The 14,678-nt window shown below is 36.9% G+C and overlaps 1 protein-coding gene and 1 pseudogene across 2 annotated transcripts; both read left to right on the forward strand.

The window, feature by feature from the left end:
* Positions 1-6,792, forward strand: part of LOC113048405 (gastrula zinc finger protein XlCGF26.1-like) — a 32,548-nt pseudogene extending 25,756 nt beyond the window's left edge.
* Positions 6,324-13,149, forward strand: LOC113048424 (gastrula zinc finger protein XlCGF7.1-like). Of its 2 annotated transcripts, none has more exons than XM_026210226.1 (2): positions 6,324-6,410; positions 11,976-13,149. In XM_026210226.1, the coding sequence occupies exon 2, from the start codon at positions 11,981-11,983 to the stop codon at positions 12,806-12,808; it is 828 nt and encodes a 275-aa protein (XP_026066011.1). In that variant the 5' UTR covers positions 6,324-6,410; positions 11,976-11,980; the 3' UTR covers positions 12,809-13,149. The 2 variants fall into 2 exon arrangements, with proteins under 2 accessions (XP_026066011.1, XP_026066012.1); XM_026210227.1 differs by lacking the exon at positions 6,324-6,410 and adding an exon at positions 9,860-11,700.
* Positions 13,150-14,678: the final 1,529 nt, after the last annotated feature.

Below are 14,678 nucleotides of genomic sequence, written 5' to 3' on the forward strand. Positions count from 1 at the left end.
GACTTGTTTTATTGTGTTACATTAAAGGGGACTTATTTACACTGTAAAAAGTTGGATTCTGATGCTAAACATGGCCAACGTTTAAAAAAATTTGTTGGATGTATTTCTATCAGAAAGACTCTGATAGAGAAGGTAAATGTTTACATGGAATTTATTCTGTAAATTGTTAACAGATGGTGGTGAGTGAGTTACAATTATTATTGAATAGTTGTATAAAAGTAATTTTGGCGTATTCCCCATCCTTTTGTCCAAATCCCGGGGATGCAGATTTAGCTGATCCTGCCTGAAGATCCTACCCCCAAAAAGAAGTGTGAATTGATACCCATCAGTTGAGGTTTTTCTTGATTGGATATCCTAAAATGGAGTAAAATGATTAGCATTACATTTGATGAAGAGGCTTAATAAAAACCACAGTAGGTCGGGTTACAAACATAAAGAGCATAACAACAGGTAATGAAGTGAACATAAATAATCTTGGGCTTTACTCCCACAAATGCTTGAAAGACTCTACCGACAAAACTCCATCCAATCATTGGAATCCAATGAGTGAACCCCCAAAAGAAAATAAACCATGACACATGACACGTAATACTCAGAAAGCAATTGGACACTGACTGAAGATTGATAAATAAACCTTGTGGAACAATTCCCCTGCAGAAGGCTAAGAACACTTATTTTACAGCGATGCCTTATAAGCTAATTGAATTATACCAAGCTACTGAACCCTTAAAAGCATTGTTTAATGAAATAATTGAAGTCCACTCTTCAGGAAATGTCAAATCTCAGGATTGTGCAGGCTCGTAACACTATCCTTGAGTTCAACAATCTGTTGACGAGTGTTGTCAAGTTCCTTACAAAATCAATGACCAAAACAGGGTTGAGAGAGGCCTTATTCAAAATTTCACACCACTTTTTGCAAAAATCGTTGTGCCCAATAGGGGGCTATTTTTATATTTTTATATTCTCACTCCCCATGGGATTCTCTTAACTCTTGACATATTCACGATATAGTGTGTAGTGAGTGTATAGTATAGTGAGTGTTGAAAGAAATTAACTCTTTTTAGAGGGAAATTAAAGGGATACTCCACCCCAAAATTAAAATTTTGTCATTAATCACTTTCCCCTATGTCGTTCCAAACAAGTAACAGCTCTGTTTGACTTCGGAATACAATTTAAGATATTTTGGATGAAAATCAGGAGGCCTGTGTCTGTCCAATAGACTGCCAAGTAAATAACAGTTTCAAGGTCCGTAAAGGGTATGAAAGTAATAAACAGAATACTCCATCTGTAATCAGATGTGTAATTTGGGTTATGAAGTCACGGGGAGCAACAACACAACAGGATGGTAGTGAAAGTGACATACAGACAAGTATGGTGACCCATACTCAGAATTCATGCTCTCCATCCATTAATTAAACAAACAAATCTAGCATTTTGCAAACAAACTCAATCTGCTTAGCAAAGGAAAACTCGACTCGCAAACAAACATAAAGCAATGTTCAAATACAAAGGTCAATTTGTGCGAAAACGCAGTTGAGAAATATTGTGTTTTACAAATATAAATAAATGAGCCTAAATGATATTTCACAAATAAATACAAACCATCCAACAAATTGCATGTAACATTGGAACAAATACAAAATCTAGTGCAAACAAATGCATACCTTTCTGTTATGATTGTGAGACAGTTGGCTTTTTATGAGATCTCGGCTCGATTTTCTCACATTTTATCAGCCATCGTTTGCAGAGCTGAAATTGCTTCTCCGAGTTGTCTGTGACATGTGTGGTCAAATGGCAGGGCCTTGATGGCAGCGTAGCCCCTGTCTTCAGAGAGGCAAGAGGTGGGCGCCCTGAGTAAAGGAAGCAAGAATACAGCTTGCTCTTAGCTGGTTTGTCTGGGGATTCCCACTCTAGACCTAGATCGCTCATGGCCTTAGTGAGAATCCAGATGAGTTCATCCTGGATATAGTGTCCCTCCCTCATTCGCCATCTTGGCTGGCATTGACCAGTGAGATTTGCAACTTCTCTGGCGTTGTGCAATAGGATTTCAGGTAGGTTAGGAAGTAAGGGAGTTCCCAAGGCGTTAATGCCATGTCGTGAGACCGTTCTCAAAAGGGAACTGACTATTAGTGATACAGAAATTGAATTGTTGTAGATCAGTGGTTTTCAACCTGTGGTCCGCTGCAGGTGGGCCGCCAATTATTTTCTGTTCATTTCCAGTCCATTCTAGGGCTGTGCGATTTAAAAGAAATCGTCATAAAATCATGATTTGAGCGTGCGCAATTTCTAAATCACTTTATAGCACGATTTTCCGCGGCCCTGACCTCCCATAGTATGCTATCCAACCCAATCAGAATGCATTGCGCCTAGCGCGAGAACAGAACAGACTGGGCATAACAGGTTCACACTCTGTCTGTGATGCGCCTTTTTTCCGAGCCCATGTTAATGGATCAGAGCGTTCACACTGCACGCGGTAAAGGGCTGGAAATAAAAACGTGCGAAAATAATTAATATCTAACACATTTAAGTTTTTTTTTTTCTTTTTGTCCATATCGCACAGCCCTATTTTATTCAATTAATACAGTTAACAATCTAGCTTCTGAGTACTAAGTTATTAACCCAACAATAGCGGTCAGTTAATTTTTTTGAAGTGGGACGCGCGAGCATATGTGTGTGGTTGTGTGGGCCGCGAGTTGAAAAAGGTTGGGAACCACTGTTGTAGATGATCCTTGAATAAATTGCTTCACAATATGATTTAGTGAATCGACTCACTCGAATCACAGCTCACTGACAAGTGAGGGCTCTTGCTAATCAAATCAGAGTAAATGCTTGGAAATAAACCCACTTTTGAAGCGTATATATCATTTCCTGATGTCTTTTGTTGACCAACCTCCACTTCATACTCTTGGTGATTTTGGGATCCATTAAAAAGCTAAAGATCATCTCAAATTCCAAGGCTTTTTTTTTTTTTTTTTACTAGCGTGAGTTTGCATAACTTGTCTGTTTATATGCGTGTGTATATTTTGCGGAGCTAATTATTTCTATAACTAATGTTTAAAGTTGTCTTCACCGTATTATCTTTACTGCTATTAATATAACAGTGAAAACCATTTAATCATTTCTGTATGAATTAAAACAATATCAGAGAAAAAACATAACTAAAACAGAACTAATACACACTACAGCAGGGTTATTCATATCTTGCCCTGGAGGGCCAGTGCACTGCAGAGTTTAGCTCAAACCCACCTACCTGTTATTTTCTAATGATCCCAAAGACATTGATTAACAGGCTCAGGTGTGTTTGATTAGGGTTAGAGCTAAAGGGGGTTTTCGCTAACGTGAACGCTGTCATCGGACCCTGGTGCGCACTGGGGTACCGAACCCGAGACTACCTGGAGAAGGTGGTCTGAGTTCGGTTGCCCCCGAACTTTGGCGCGGTTTGCGTGAATGTGAAAGCAACACGGTGTAACAACAATGAGTTTTACGTAGTAATTAACTCAAATGATATATAGGAAATTTGAATGATTAATCAGGAATTTGATTAATATATATCTCAGATGACAGTTACATTAAATTTTATTGATTATGAAAAATAGCTCAATTGCCTATACCAATACTAATCACAGGGCACTGTAATTTACTCATTAATATGTCAATATTCCATTCTTCGTATCAGTTGTTGTGATATCTCTTACTGTAAATTACTGCAAATCAAACAGTGGATTGTCCAGCAAGCCAGATTGACCTATCAGTTTTCAATAGAGATATCACTTTTTACAATTCAAGGAAAAATATTCTCTGGCCATGAAAACATTATCCTATCATTATGATAAATTTAGTTTCTAAATTTAAAGCTTGTAGCTAAAGACCAAAACCTTTCAGTGACTCGTAATGTGAGTGGGGTGGAGTCCAAGCCAATCATGTTATATATGGGTTTTTAATAATTCAACTAGTAATACATCAAACTACAAATCACACAGAGTAAATATGCGTACGAAAATACAGACTATAAACTTTACAATACATAACGGAATCCAAATAAAAGAGTGAGAGAGAGAGAGAGAGAGATGGAGAAAGCGAGAGAGATCACAGAATGAGCTCAGGTATGAAAATCAGTCAGTAACCTTTTTGGAAGCCAACAACGATCAGATCATAGCAACACTTTAAAGCAGCATTTAAATCTCCATAGAAAACGATACTTGCATGGCCCAGTGGGTGAGCGTGGTACCGGTGACTCACGTGTGATGTCACGTGGTCCTTTGTTCGTTCATCTTCGCGCGGTGTTTGAAAGGTTCAACAAACAATGTTCCAGAATTCGTCTTCCTTGTGTGGAGAGGCGAATAGTTGAATAAACTTAGTAAAGAAAAGAAAACAAAACAACGAAAATGAAAGTTTCCAAATGAGCCATGAAAATGGCGTTCCTCTCCTCAGTCCATGTGCTGAGGGGGGGAGGAGAACTGGGCGCGGCCCGACGTGTCCGAGAACGCAAAGATCGGAAGGACAAGAGAAAAAGAACTAGGCGGGCCTTGTTCGGTCAACTCTTATAGATTGATATGGTCACGCCCCTTTTTCGCGTGAACCACCAATGAACGTCCGCGATCTGAAGCGGCGGGAAAGTTCCTTTGTCTCTGGAACCAACCCCCCCCCAATGATTCAGGGCTTGTCAGATTTCATAAGGGATATCCTAGCACGTTCGTAATTCAAGATTAATAAATTTTACACACATTTTACACAGGGGAATAGTTGGGTCACAACATGACAATTCCAAAAACATTAAACGGTACATATGTAACTTATAGCAACATGAAGTTACATTCAAATGCAGAATTTACACACATTTAAAGATTAACACACGATAATACATTGCAGATAGTCCCAATTTATATGGGAAACATCTAATGTACCAAAAGAAAACAATACTATATATACATTCAGACTACATTTGACCAAAAAGGGTAAGTTTAGATTTGGCTTCTCTCCTGTCCTGTTGTCCAGGGTGGTCGTAAAGTTTTACGACCTGCAGGAGTGTGGGTTGCAGAAACATGGCTCTCTTTGAGAAAGAGTTAGAATGAATTCAACATTTCCACTTATAAGTAAGCACTTTAACCATTTACCCAGGATTAACCATTTTTATGCAATACACAAACATTCAAAATACATATTAATAAGGACTTACAAAAAATAAGGAACTTTAAGAAAGTTTCTTTGTGTGTGTGTGTGTGTGTTAAGGAATTTGGTGGGGGTTTTCAGGTTTCCTTTGAGGCTCGCATGGGTATCGTAAAATAATTTAAGTCCAGCCAGGCTGGCGCCAGGCCAGGCATTTGGTGCAAACAGTCTGAATTTAACCCATGAATCAGTGACCTGCATATCTGTTACAACGGACAGGAAGTAAAGTATCCCGCGCATGCGTAACACTGTCGATATCATTGTTTCCTCAAAACACTAGAGAGCCTAGGTTGATTCCACACACTCCTAAAAGTCTAAATTAAATTAATTAAAATTAAATAATTAAAATTAATTATTATGCTGTGCATAATAACACCAAAATAACAAAAAACTACAATTATGCTCAGTCTAGTTGTGTTCTCCAGGCGTTTTCCGTGTGCATTTGCGATGACGTGAGGTGACTGCAAACGCACCTGGGTTTGATACAACGATTGAGTGTGAAAGCAGATCATTGCTGCGGGCAGTGCCGGGAACAATCGCGCTCGGACTGCAGCAAACAAGCCCAGTGTAAAAGCCCTCATAGTCTGCAGTGCATTGGCCTTCCTGGGCAAGATTTGAATAACCCTGCCCTACAGCATACTCCCACAATATGGTATGCCACACACTGCACTTTATCTTTAACAGTTCAACACTGGACTATACATGCATACTGAATTTAATACAATAATCTACCTGTTACCACTGGATACCATCCGATGCACATCAATGACATTTCTGTATCCTACATACATTCATGTACACTCTGTTTCACCGTAGCATATTTTTATGCGTATATAGCTTTACATAATGTAGAATGTGTACATTCTGTGTATAGTGTGTAGTGCCAACTGTATGTACATATTGCGTATGTGTAGTTTTAACTGGAAGTATGTCTTATAGTACACTGTGTGTTAAATAATCTAGAAGTCATTACACAGAAATGTACTTGTTGTTTTTTTCTAATTATTTTTATCTTAAACAGGACAAAGAAAAACTCTTGGTGAAGCAACTGAAATCCATGTGACACTATTATAAAGATGGAGTTCATTAAAGAGGAGGGTAAGAGTTGAAGATTGAAGAATTCGTAGTCAAACATGAAGATACTGAGGAGCAAATAAAGGTGGCATTTATTAAAGAGGAGAGTGAAGACGTGAAGATTGAAGAAACATTCAGAGTCAAACACGAAGATACTGAGAAACAAACAGGTTGATTTTTATTATCAAAGCTGAACTCATTATTTTTATCCTTATGCTTAACCTAAAATGCATTTTTATTGAAGAATGGCATACGAGTATCCTAACTAAAGCGTTTAGTTTGTCATGGAGCCTGACATGTTGGTTGTGGTATTCTTCACGTGGATCTTACAAGTTGCACTGAGTCGACTCAAGTGGTTTAACCTCAGTTTTATGAAGTGACATAGAGTGCATTGTTTGGTAAAAAAAAAAAACCTGATTTGCCACTTTATTTATATAATACGAATCTCCAACACACGATTCTGCAGCAGATAATTTGGTGTGCATTATTAATAATTCATTCACTGCAATCCCTGTGCTGTATTCTGCATTATACACAAGAATTCAAATGTCATGGAAAGCGGTTTCATGTGTATTCATATCTGTTCATATCAGCACTATTGTCTTCCAGAGACATTGTCGTAAGAGTTACCAACACATAAGGAAAAAACGGTATTTTTGTTAAAAAGCATTACACATTGAATGAGCGCAAGAGCGTTTCCAGTTTAACAACACTTGCCATGTGAATTACAATTCATATCGAGATTTGAAAGAGTGTTTCAAGATTATATGAATACATTTTAGATTCTCTTCAACACCTGTAAATGAAGGTATTAAAATGCAAAATATTTGTATGAAAATAATCTAGCTGTACTATAAAATAAATTAACTTTTATTAAATTTTTTTTTTTTTTTTTTTTTTTTTTTTTATTCATTTATTCCAGGCAATGGCACAAAAAGTACAAGGTAGACAAATATAGTTAAATCATATAGTGCAAGGAAAACAAAAAAACAAAACAAAAAACAAAATATACAGTATTCAAATATGACGATCGAATTCTGCCTGAAAGGGAGTGGGAAGAAGACAACTTATTTAATCCCACCCCAGTTCCACATTTAGTGATTAATAATTGAGCTTCATTATTATTTTGCTCATAGATTATTTACAAATATATCATGGTGGCGTTACCACAAGTAACAAGTAATTATTATAACAACAGTTTATACCAACAATGTAATAGGAATAAGCAATGCCAACAATGGTAATGGACAATATACCAACGATGGTAATGGACAATATACCAAAACACTGAGCACATGTTAACGCTATGAGACAGAGTACAACATCTATTTAACTACAATATAAAATAAATAAACAATGGCAACAATTGTAATGGACAATATACCAACGATGGTAATGGACAATATACCAATGATGGTAATGGACAATATAACAAACACTGAGCACATGTTAACACTATGAGACAGAGTACAACATAAATGTATCTACAATATAAGATAAATAAACAATGGCATAAATTGTAATGGACAATATACCAACGATGGTAATGGACAATATACCAACCAGGGTAAGGAAACACTGAGCACATGTTCACACTATGAGACACAATACAATAGCACTTTAAATTAAAGACCCTCATCTCTGTATTTTAACCAGACCCAATGTTTATATAACAGTTTAAATTGATAAATAGTTCGGCATTGCTTTTGTTGCAAGTCCAGTTTGTTCCAGAGTTTGACTCCACATACAGACACACAATAATATTTACGAGTGGTTTGGGCTCTCGGTAATGAAAAATGTCCAAAACCTCTCAAGTTATGAGCTCGCACAGGAGTTGTAAAAAAACGTTGTAAGTTAGGCGGTAATAATTTGTTAAATGCTTTATATAAGACTATTGATGTATTATATTTTACAAGATCATCAAATTTTAGCAACTTTGACTGCGTAAACAGATTATGAGTATGTTCTAGAAAACCAACCTTGTGAATGATCCTCACAGCTCTTTTCTGTAATATAATCAGAGGATTTATTGTGTTCTGGTAAGTATTCCCCCACACTTCAACACAAAAAGTAAGGTACGGTAGTACCAGGGTGCAGTATAAAATACGGAGTGCATTTTCATCAAGGTATAGTTTTGCTTTATTTATAATTGAGAGGCTTTTTGAGATTTTTGTTTTTATGTATCTGACATGGGGTTTCCATGACAATTTACTATCAATTATTACTCCCAAAAATTTTATCTCACTCACCATTTCAATTTGAATACCATCAATACTTATTCTCTGTTCAGACATTTTGTTGCAATTACCGAACATCATTACCTTAGTTTTATTTATATTCAAGGATAATTTATTTGTGTCCATCCACTTTTTTAATATCTGTAGTTCCCTGTTTACCGTATTAACGAGCTCATTATAATCATCACTACTGTAAAATATATTTGTGTCGTCTGCAAATAGTATGAATTTCAGTACTTTGGATGTATTAAACATATCATTTATATACACATTGAACAGTTTTGGCCCTAATACTGACCCCTGGGGGACACCACAAACAATGCCCAGAGTATCTGATAAATACTGACCCATTTTAACAAACTGTGACCTCCCTGTTAAATAACTTTTTAACCAATCTCCAGCCAGCCCCCTAATTCCATATTTTTCCATCTTTTTTAATAGAATTGAGTGATCAATAGTGTCAAAGGCTTTTTTTAGATCAATAAAGATACCAACTGCATGCTTCTTTTGCTCCAGTGCATTAGTGACTTCTTCAATAGCTTCAGTTATTGCCATTGAGGTAGTTCTTTCGGACCTAAAGCCATACTGACCATCATTAATGACATGGTGTTTCTCGAGAAACTTTTCAAGTCGAGAATTGAAGAGTTTCTCTAAAATTTTTGAGAACTGAGGCAAAAGAGAGATTGGTCTGTAATTAGTAAAAGCGTGTTTGTTATCATTTTTGAAAAGTGGAATTACTTTAGCGATTTTCATTTTACTTGGAAAGCAGCCAGTCTGGAATGACAAGTTACAAATATAAGTTAAGGGTTTTACAATATTCAGTATAACTTTTTTAATCAATGTCATACTGATACCATGACAGTCAGTGGAGGACTTACTTTTACATTTCCACACAATATTTGTCACTTCCTGTTCATTTGTAGCTGAGAGGAAGAATGACAAAGAATTCCGTTCGATAGTTGATTTTTCGACTCCACTGTCTGGAATATCAGCGGCCAACTTGGGGCCAACATTTACAAAAAATTTATTGAACTTATTTACTACATTATTCATATTATAATCTTCACCATTTTCATCAATAAAGTGATCAGGATATGTCAACTTTGATGATCCTTGTTTGATTAGGCTGTTCAAAACATCCCAAGTACCTTTTATATTGTTTTTATGTTCATATAATTTTTTTTGATAATATAACCGTTTACTTGTTCTTATAATATCAGTTAATTTATTTTTGTACTTCTTATATCTTTGTTCAGCTTCTTTTGTTTTTACTTTAATAAACAATTTATATAGATTATTTTTCTTTTTACAGGCATTAATTATTCCTTTCGTAATCCAGAGGCTTTTCTTATGTTTTTCCTTTATAAAATATTCTTTCACAGGACAGTGTTTATTATGAAGAGAAGTGAAAATATCTAAGAAATTACAATAAGCACGGTCCACATTATGTTCTCTGTAAACTGAAGTCCAATCCTGGAGCGCCAAACAATTGTTAAGGGTACTAATCATGTCCTCAGTAATTTTTCGTTTAAAGATTTTTATCATAGTGTCTTTCGTTTTCTTAAGATTACAGTCATACAAAGTAAAAACAGGTAAGTGGTCAGTGATATCACATATTAATAGGCCACTGATGATTTGATTTCCCATAATATTAGTAAAAATGTTGTCAATGATTGTGGCACTATGTGACGTTATTCTGCTCGGTTTCGTTATAGTTGGGTACAGAGACAAGCTATACATTGTGTCAGTGAAGTCATCAACGTTTTTTAGTTTGGTTGGATTTAACAAATCAATGTTAAAGTCACCACAGATAAATATGTTCTTTTGGTTCACAGTAGAAAACAGTTTACCCATCCACTCATTGAAAGATTCTACGCTTGAACCAGGTGCCCGGTATACACAACTCATGAAGATATTTGTCTTTTTATCATTATGAATTTCCACTGTTATGCATTCAAATAACCCATCAACAGCTAAGGTCATATCAGTTGAAACATTAAATTTAACAGATTTATGAAGGTACAAAGCAACCCCCCCTCCTATTTTGTTTATTCTATTTGTATATTTTAATTCATAGCCATCAAGACAGAAATCAATACCTTTATCATCGTTAAACCAGGTTTCAGTAATTGGAATAATGCTAAATGGATGAGAAATGTTCCAAGTAATCTTTGATAGCCTCAAAATTAGTGTACATGCTTCGACTATTAAAATGTATTATTGACAGGTTATCTTCTGTTTTTACACTGTTTTCATATTGTTCATGGGTAAAATAGTTGCAGTTTTTAACAATCGAAGAGAGAAAATTATTGTCAGGGTCTATCTCAGTATCGGTCTCTGTTGTGGTGTGCTCTTTATACTCACACGTTCCCAGTTCCATTTGTTGATGTTGTATGATGTTCTGTAACATGTCTATATCAATCCTTGGTGTAGTCTGTGACCTTGGTATGTTAAGCATTTTGATGATGTGAGTCACAAGCTACTTTGATACCAGGTGCAGCATCAATGTCAATACTTCTCAAGATCTTCTATCCTCTTCACCACTAAGACTTTTGCTTCCTCCGGTGTCCCATTTAGTTTGATGAAGATCTTACAATTAGTTACCCAGGTTTGTTGAATCTTGCCTTGTTTTCTAAGTTGTCGTGCAATCCTTGCGATGTCAGCATTTTTCTTTGTCAAGTGTTCATTTATGAAAACATTTGTGCCTTTCAGTTTGCGTCCTTGCTTCAGAAGTGCTATTTTCTTTTTCCGATTGGTAAACCTCATAATGACCGCTGGTGGTCTCCCGTTCTTCGTGGGCAGTGGGTGACACGCCTCGATGTACTCCAGGTCCGTCTCTATCCCCCTGCTCTGGAGGTAGGAAGCAACCTGTTGTTCCACTGACTGATCTCCTGGTCGCTGAGCTCCCCGTTGTCCGCGGCCACCGCACTCGCATAAGAGCGCGGCCTGATCTTGATGCCGGTGATGACCACATCATTCACGCGGGAGTATTGCTCCAGCTCGACGCTCGAGATCCTCAATGCGCTGGTCTTTTTCCGAGTTCCGGAGGCGTAGTTGTTTCACCTCCTCCAGTAGCCCCAGGAGCTGCTCCTGCTGCGCTCTAACCGCAGTCACATCGCCGCACAGGGAGTGGAGAGAGAGCTTTATCTCCTCGAACTCCTCCGGTGTCGGGCCTTTCCTCGATGGGGGCATTCTGGTGATTTATACGCCAAAGTATCCAGAGGTAATACACACTCCGAGTCTCAGCTTCATATCTGTCTAATGATTTGATTCAGATTAATCTTACAGTACTTCTGAACTGTCTCGCGTACGGTCTTTAGGTAGTTTATACTTGTCTAGGTTGGTTCTGGAATGGAGAAGTTCAGGAAAACTAGATTTAGTATACTTGATGGTGGTTTTGATGCTGTTGGCTTTAATGCCTTTTTTTGTTGTTGTAGGTTTAGATGTATATTGCTTTCTGCCCTGAATCTAGAATTGACTTACTTTTTTGTGCTTCAGACCTGATGAAGCTGAAAGAGGAGAGTCAAGAACCGAAGGAAATTGAAGTGACAATTCAGACTGACAAAGATCAGGATTTCATAATTGGGGGGAAATATTTTAGTTGCTCAAAGACAAAAAAGACACCATTTAAAGCAAAAACTAGACGCCATTTAATCTGCCAGCAGTGTGGAACAGGCTTCACTCAAAGAGGAAACCTTAATGTTCACATGAGAATTCACAATGGAGAGAAGCCTTTCACTTGCCAACAGTGTGGAATAAGTTTCACTCAAAGAGGAAACCTGAATGTCCACATGCGGATTCACACCGGAGGGGAATCTTTCACCTGTAATCACTGTGGAAAGAGCTTCATACGAAAAGGAACTCTTAAGACTCACATGAGAAGTCACTCTGGAGAGAAGCCATTTAAATGTGATCAGTGTAGAAAGAGTTTTCGATATAAAGACGACCTCAATAAACACAGGAGGATTCACTTCAGAAAGAACGGTTTTAAATGTCATCAGTGTGGACGGAGTTTCACAGACAGCAGTCACCTTAAGAATCATGTAACAACTCACTTCGGAGAGAAGCGTTTCATGAGTCTTCATTGTGGAAAGGATTGCAAAAACAACGCGAACCTCGAGGTTCACGTAAGAATTCACACTGGAGAGAAACCTTTTGTCTGCCCTCAGTGTGGAAGGAGTTTCTCGTTTAGAGGAAACCTAAAGATTCACATAAGAGTTCACACTGGAGAGAAACCTTATTCCTGTCCGCAGTGTCCAAACCATTTTGTGTATAAAAGAGACCTGAAACGTCATTTGCAAACAATGGTCTGTGCATCGCAAGAAGTTTAGCAGAAGGAGCAATTTAAAAAAAAACTTGTGTATTCTCTCTGGAGGTGTGAAGGGTATTCAATTAACTCTTGCCTTTGGGACTGACAAATCAAATTTAATTTAACAAATATTTCATTGAAAAGGGTTCCACACAGAAAGTGCTAATTTCAAAGAAAGATGGGTGTTTTTCTGATAAATCTGTCAAGATGTTGGCATATACTCATTAATGCTGGGCACTATACGGTGTGTATATGTGTGTGTGTGTGTGTGTGTGTGTGTGTGTGTGTGATTTTCATGATCATTGGGCTTTCCATTTGTCTCTGTTGTATATTATTAATAAACTTAATATGTCAATTAAAAAACGAACCCTTTCTTCAGTTTTTGATGTTGGGCCCAGTATGTTTAGGATCTATTCAAATTAATAAATTAAATTAATAATGTGTCTTGTCAACCCTTTCAAGCAATGTGAAAAGACAGATGTTTAGATATATGTCTGTATGAAACAACATTAGATGCTTTTTCTTTAAAATTGCATTTGATTTCCATGACTTAATTTACAAAGTCAAACAAAGTAAGTCAACTTTTAATTAAGCTTGCATTATTAATATTTTTTTTCTGACCACAATAAAAGTGTGTATTTATTTAAAAACAGTTGCACGTAAATTAAATACAGTCTTTGCTATGACACTTTTGCATAAAAATAATTTAAAAAGTGTAACCGAAAAAAAAAAAAACGTTTTGGTGCCCTGGTATATAAATTGTTCCCTTTAATAAAACACGAGTGCTTTATCTTTTAGATGGAAAAGCACATATTTGATGATCAACTCGCTCTTTATTGGTAGTTATTTTAGCACATCACTGGACACCTTTTTGCATGTTAACTTTTATTCATTTTTGTGATTTTGGACAGCACTGTGTGAGAATGACTTTTATTTTGGTGTGGAGACGTGACGTCATAAGGCTGCCCCGCGCTCCTGCTTTTGTGATACAGCTTAAGAAAGGTTTGTCCCACCAGAGTCGCCAAAAAAAAAGAGAAAGGTTTGTGGTTTTAAGCATTGAAAGGTTGTAAATCAATACGAACTGTTAAGCCAAATACTTAGGTTTTACTAGTTACGTAAAAATACTCAAATATGATTGAATATAGTAGTGTAATGCTTTATCTAACATTGAAGAAGGTTTTTTTTTTTTAGCTCGTGTGTGCGCAAAGTAGTGAGGGGAAGTCCGATTCTTTCGGACAGTTCATTTCTATTGTCCAAATTCGGCCCTCATTCGAGTCTTCGATTCACTCGCGCTCACAGCATCGCTCGCCATGTTTCAGTGCTGTTGGAGTTACAGGACTAATATATATGCTGGCATATTGATTTAAAGTCGGAAGAACTGACAGGCATGTGTGAAAAAGAGTAACGTAACTTTAGTAAAGTGTGGATCAAGTCTTACTCAAGACGCGCTATCTGTTTCGATCAATTCGTCCAATTTGGCGAACTGGCTCAAAAAAGAACCGGTTCAAAACATCGATTTGTTCACGAACCGGTGTAGCAGTCGATTCTGTTCCCCTCGGAATGTCTGTTCCCCTTTACGCAAACATACTACAATTCTTGCGTAGTTGCCGAGTTACTATACGTACGATCAGAACTAGCAATGCGCAAGAAGCGTGACTGGATGTACGGCAAGTCAAATAGTTCAAAATACCGTCCTAAATCTTCAACTTGAAAATAAATTTAAGACGAGAGGTTTTTCAACTTGAAATGTAAAAACATAAGACAAAAATAACGAAACAACTGCAAGATGAATAATACTAAAAAAAGAACATAAATGGGAGTGTGAGAATCATTTTACTATGCTGCAGTGTAGTGAATGTTGCCAAATCCGCGGAATTTAGGCTACGTTGGGA

This window comes from Carassius auratus, chromosome 29 (assembly GCF_003368295.1).
Source record: "Carassius auratus strain Wakin chromosome 29, ASM336829v1, whole genome shotgun sequence".
NCBI classification, from domain to species: Eukaryota; Metazoa; Chordata; class Actinopteri; order Cypriniformes; family Cyprinidae; genus Carassius; species Carassius auratus.

Excerpts from the sequence above, each read along its gene's own strand:
- LOC113048424 (XM_026210226.1), top strand. The coding sequence starts at position 11,981 with ATGAAGCTGAAAGAGGAGAGTCAAGAACCGAAGGAAATTGAAGTGACA.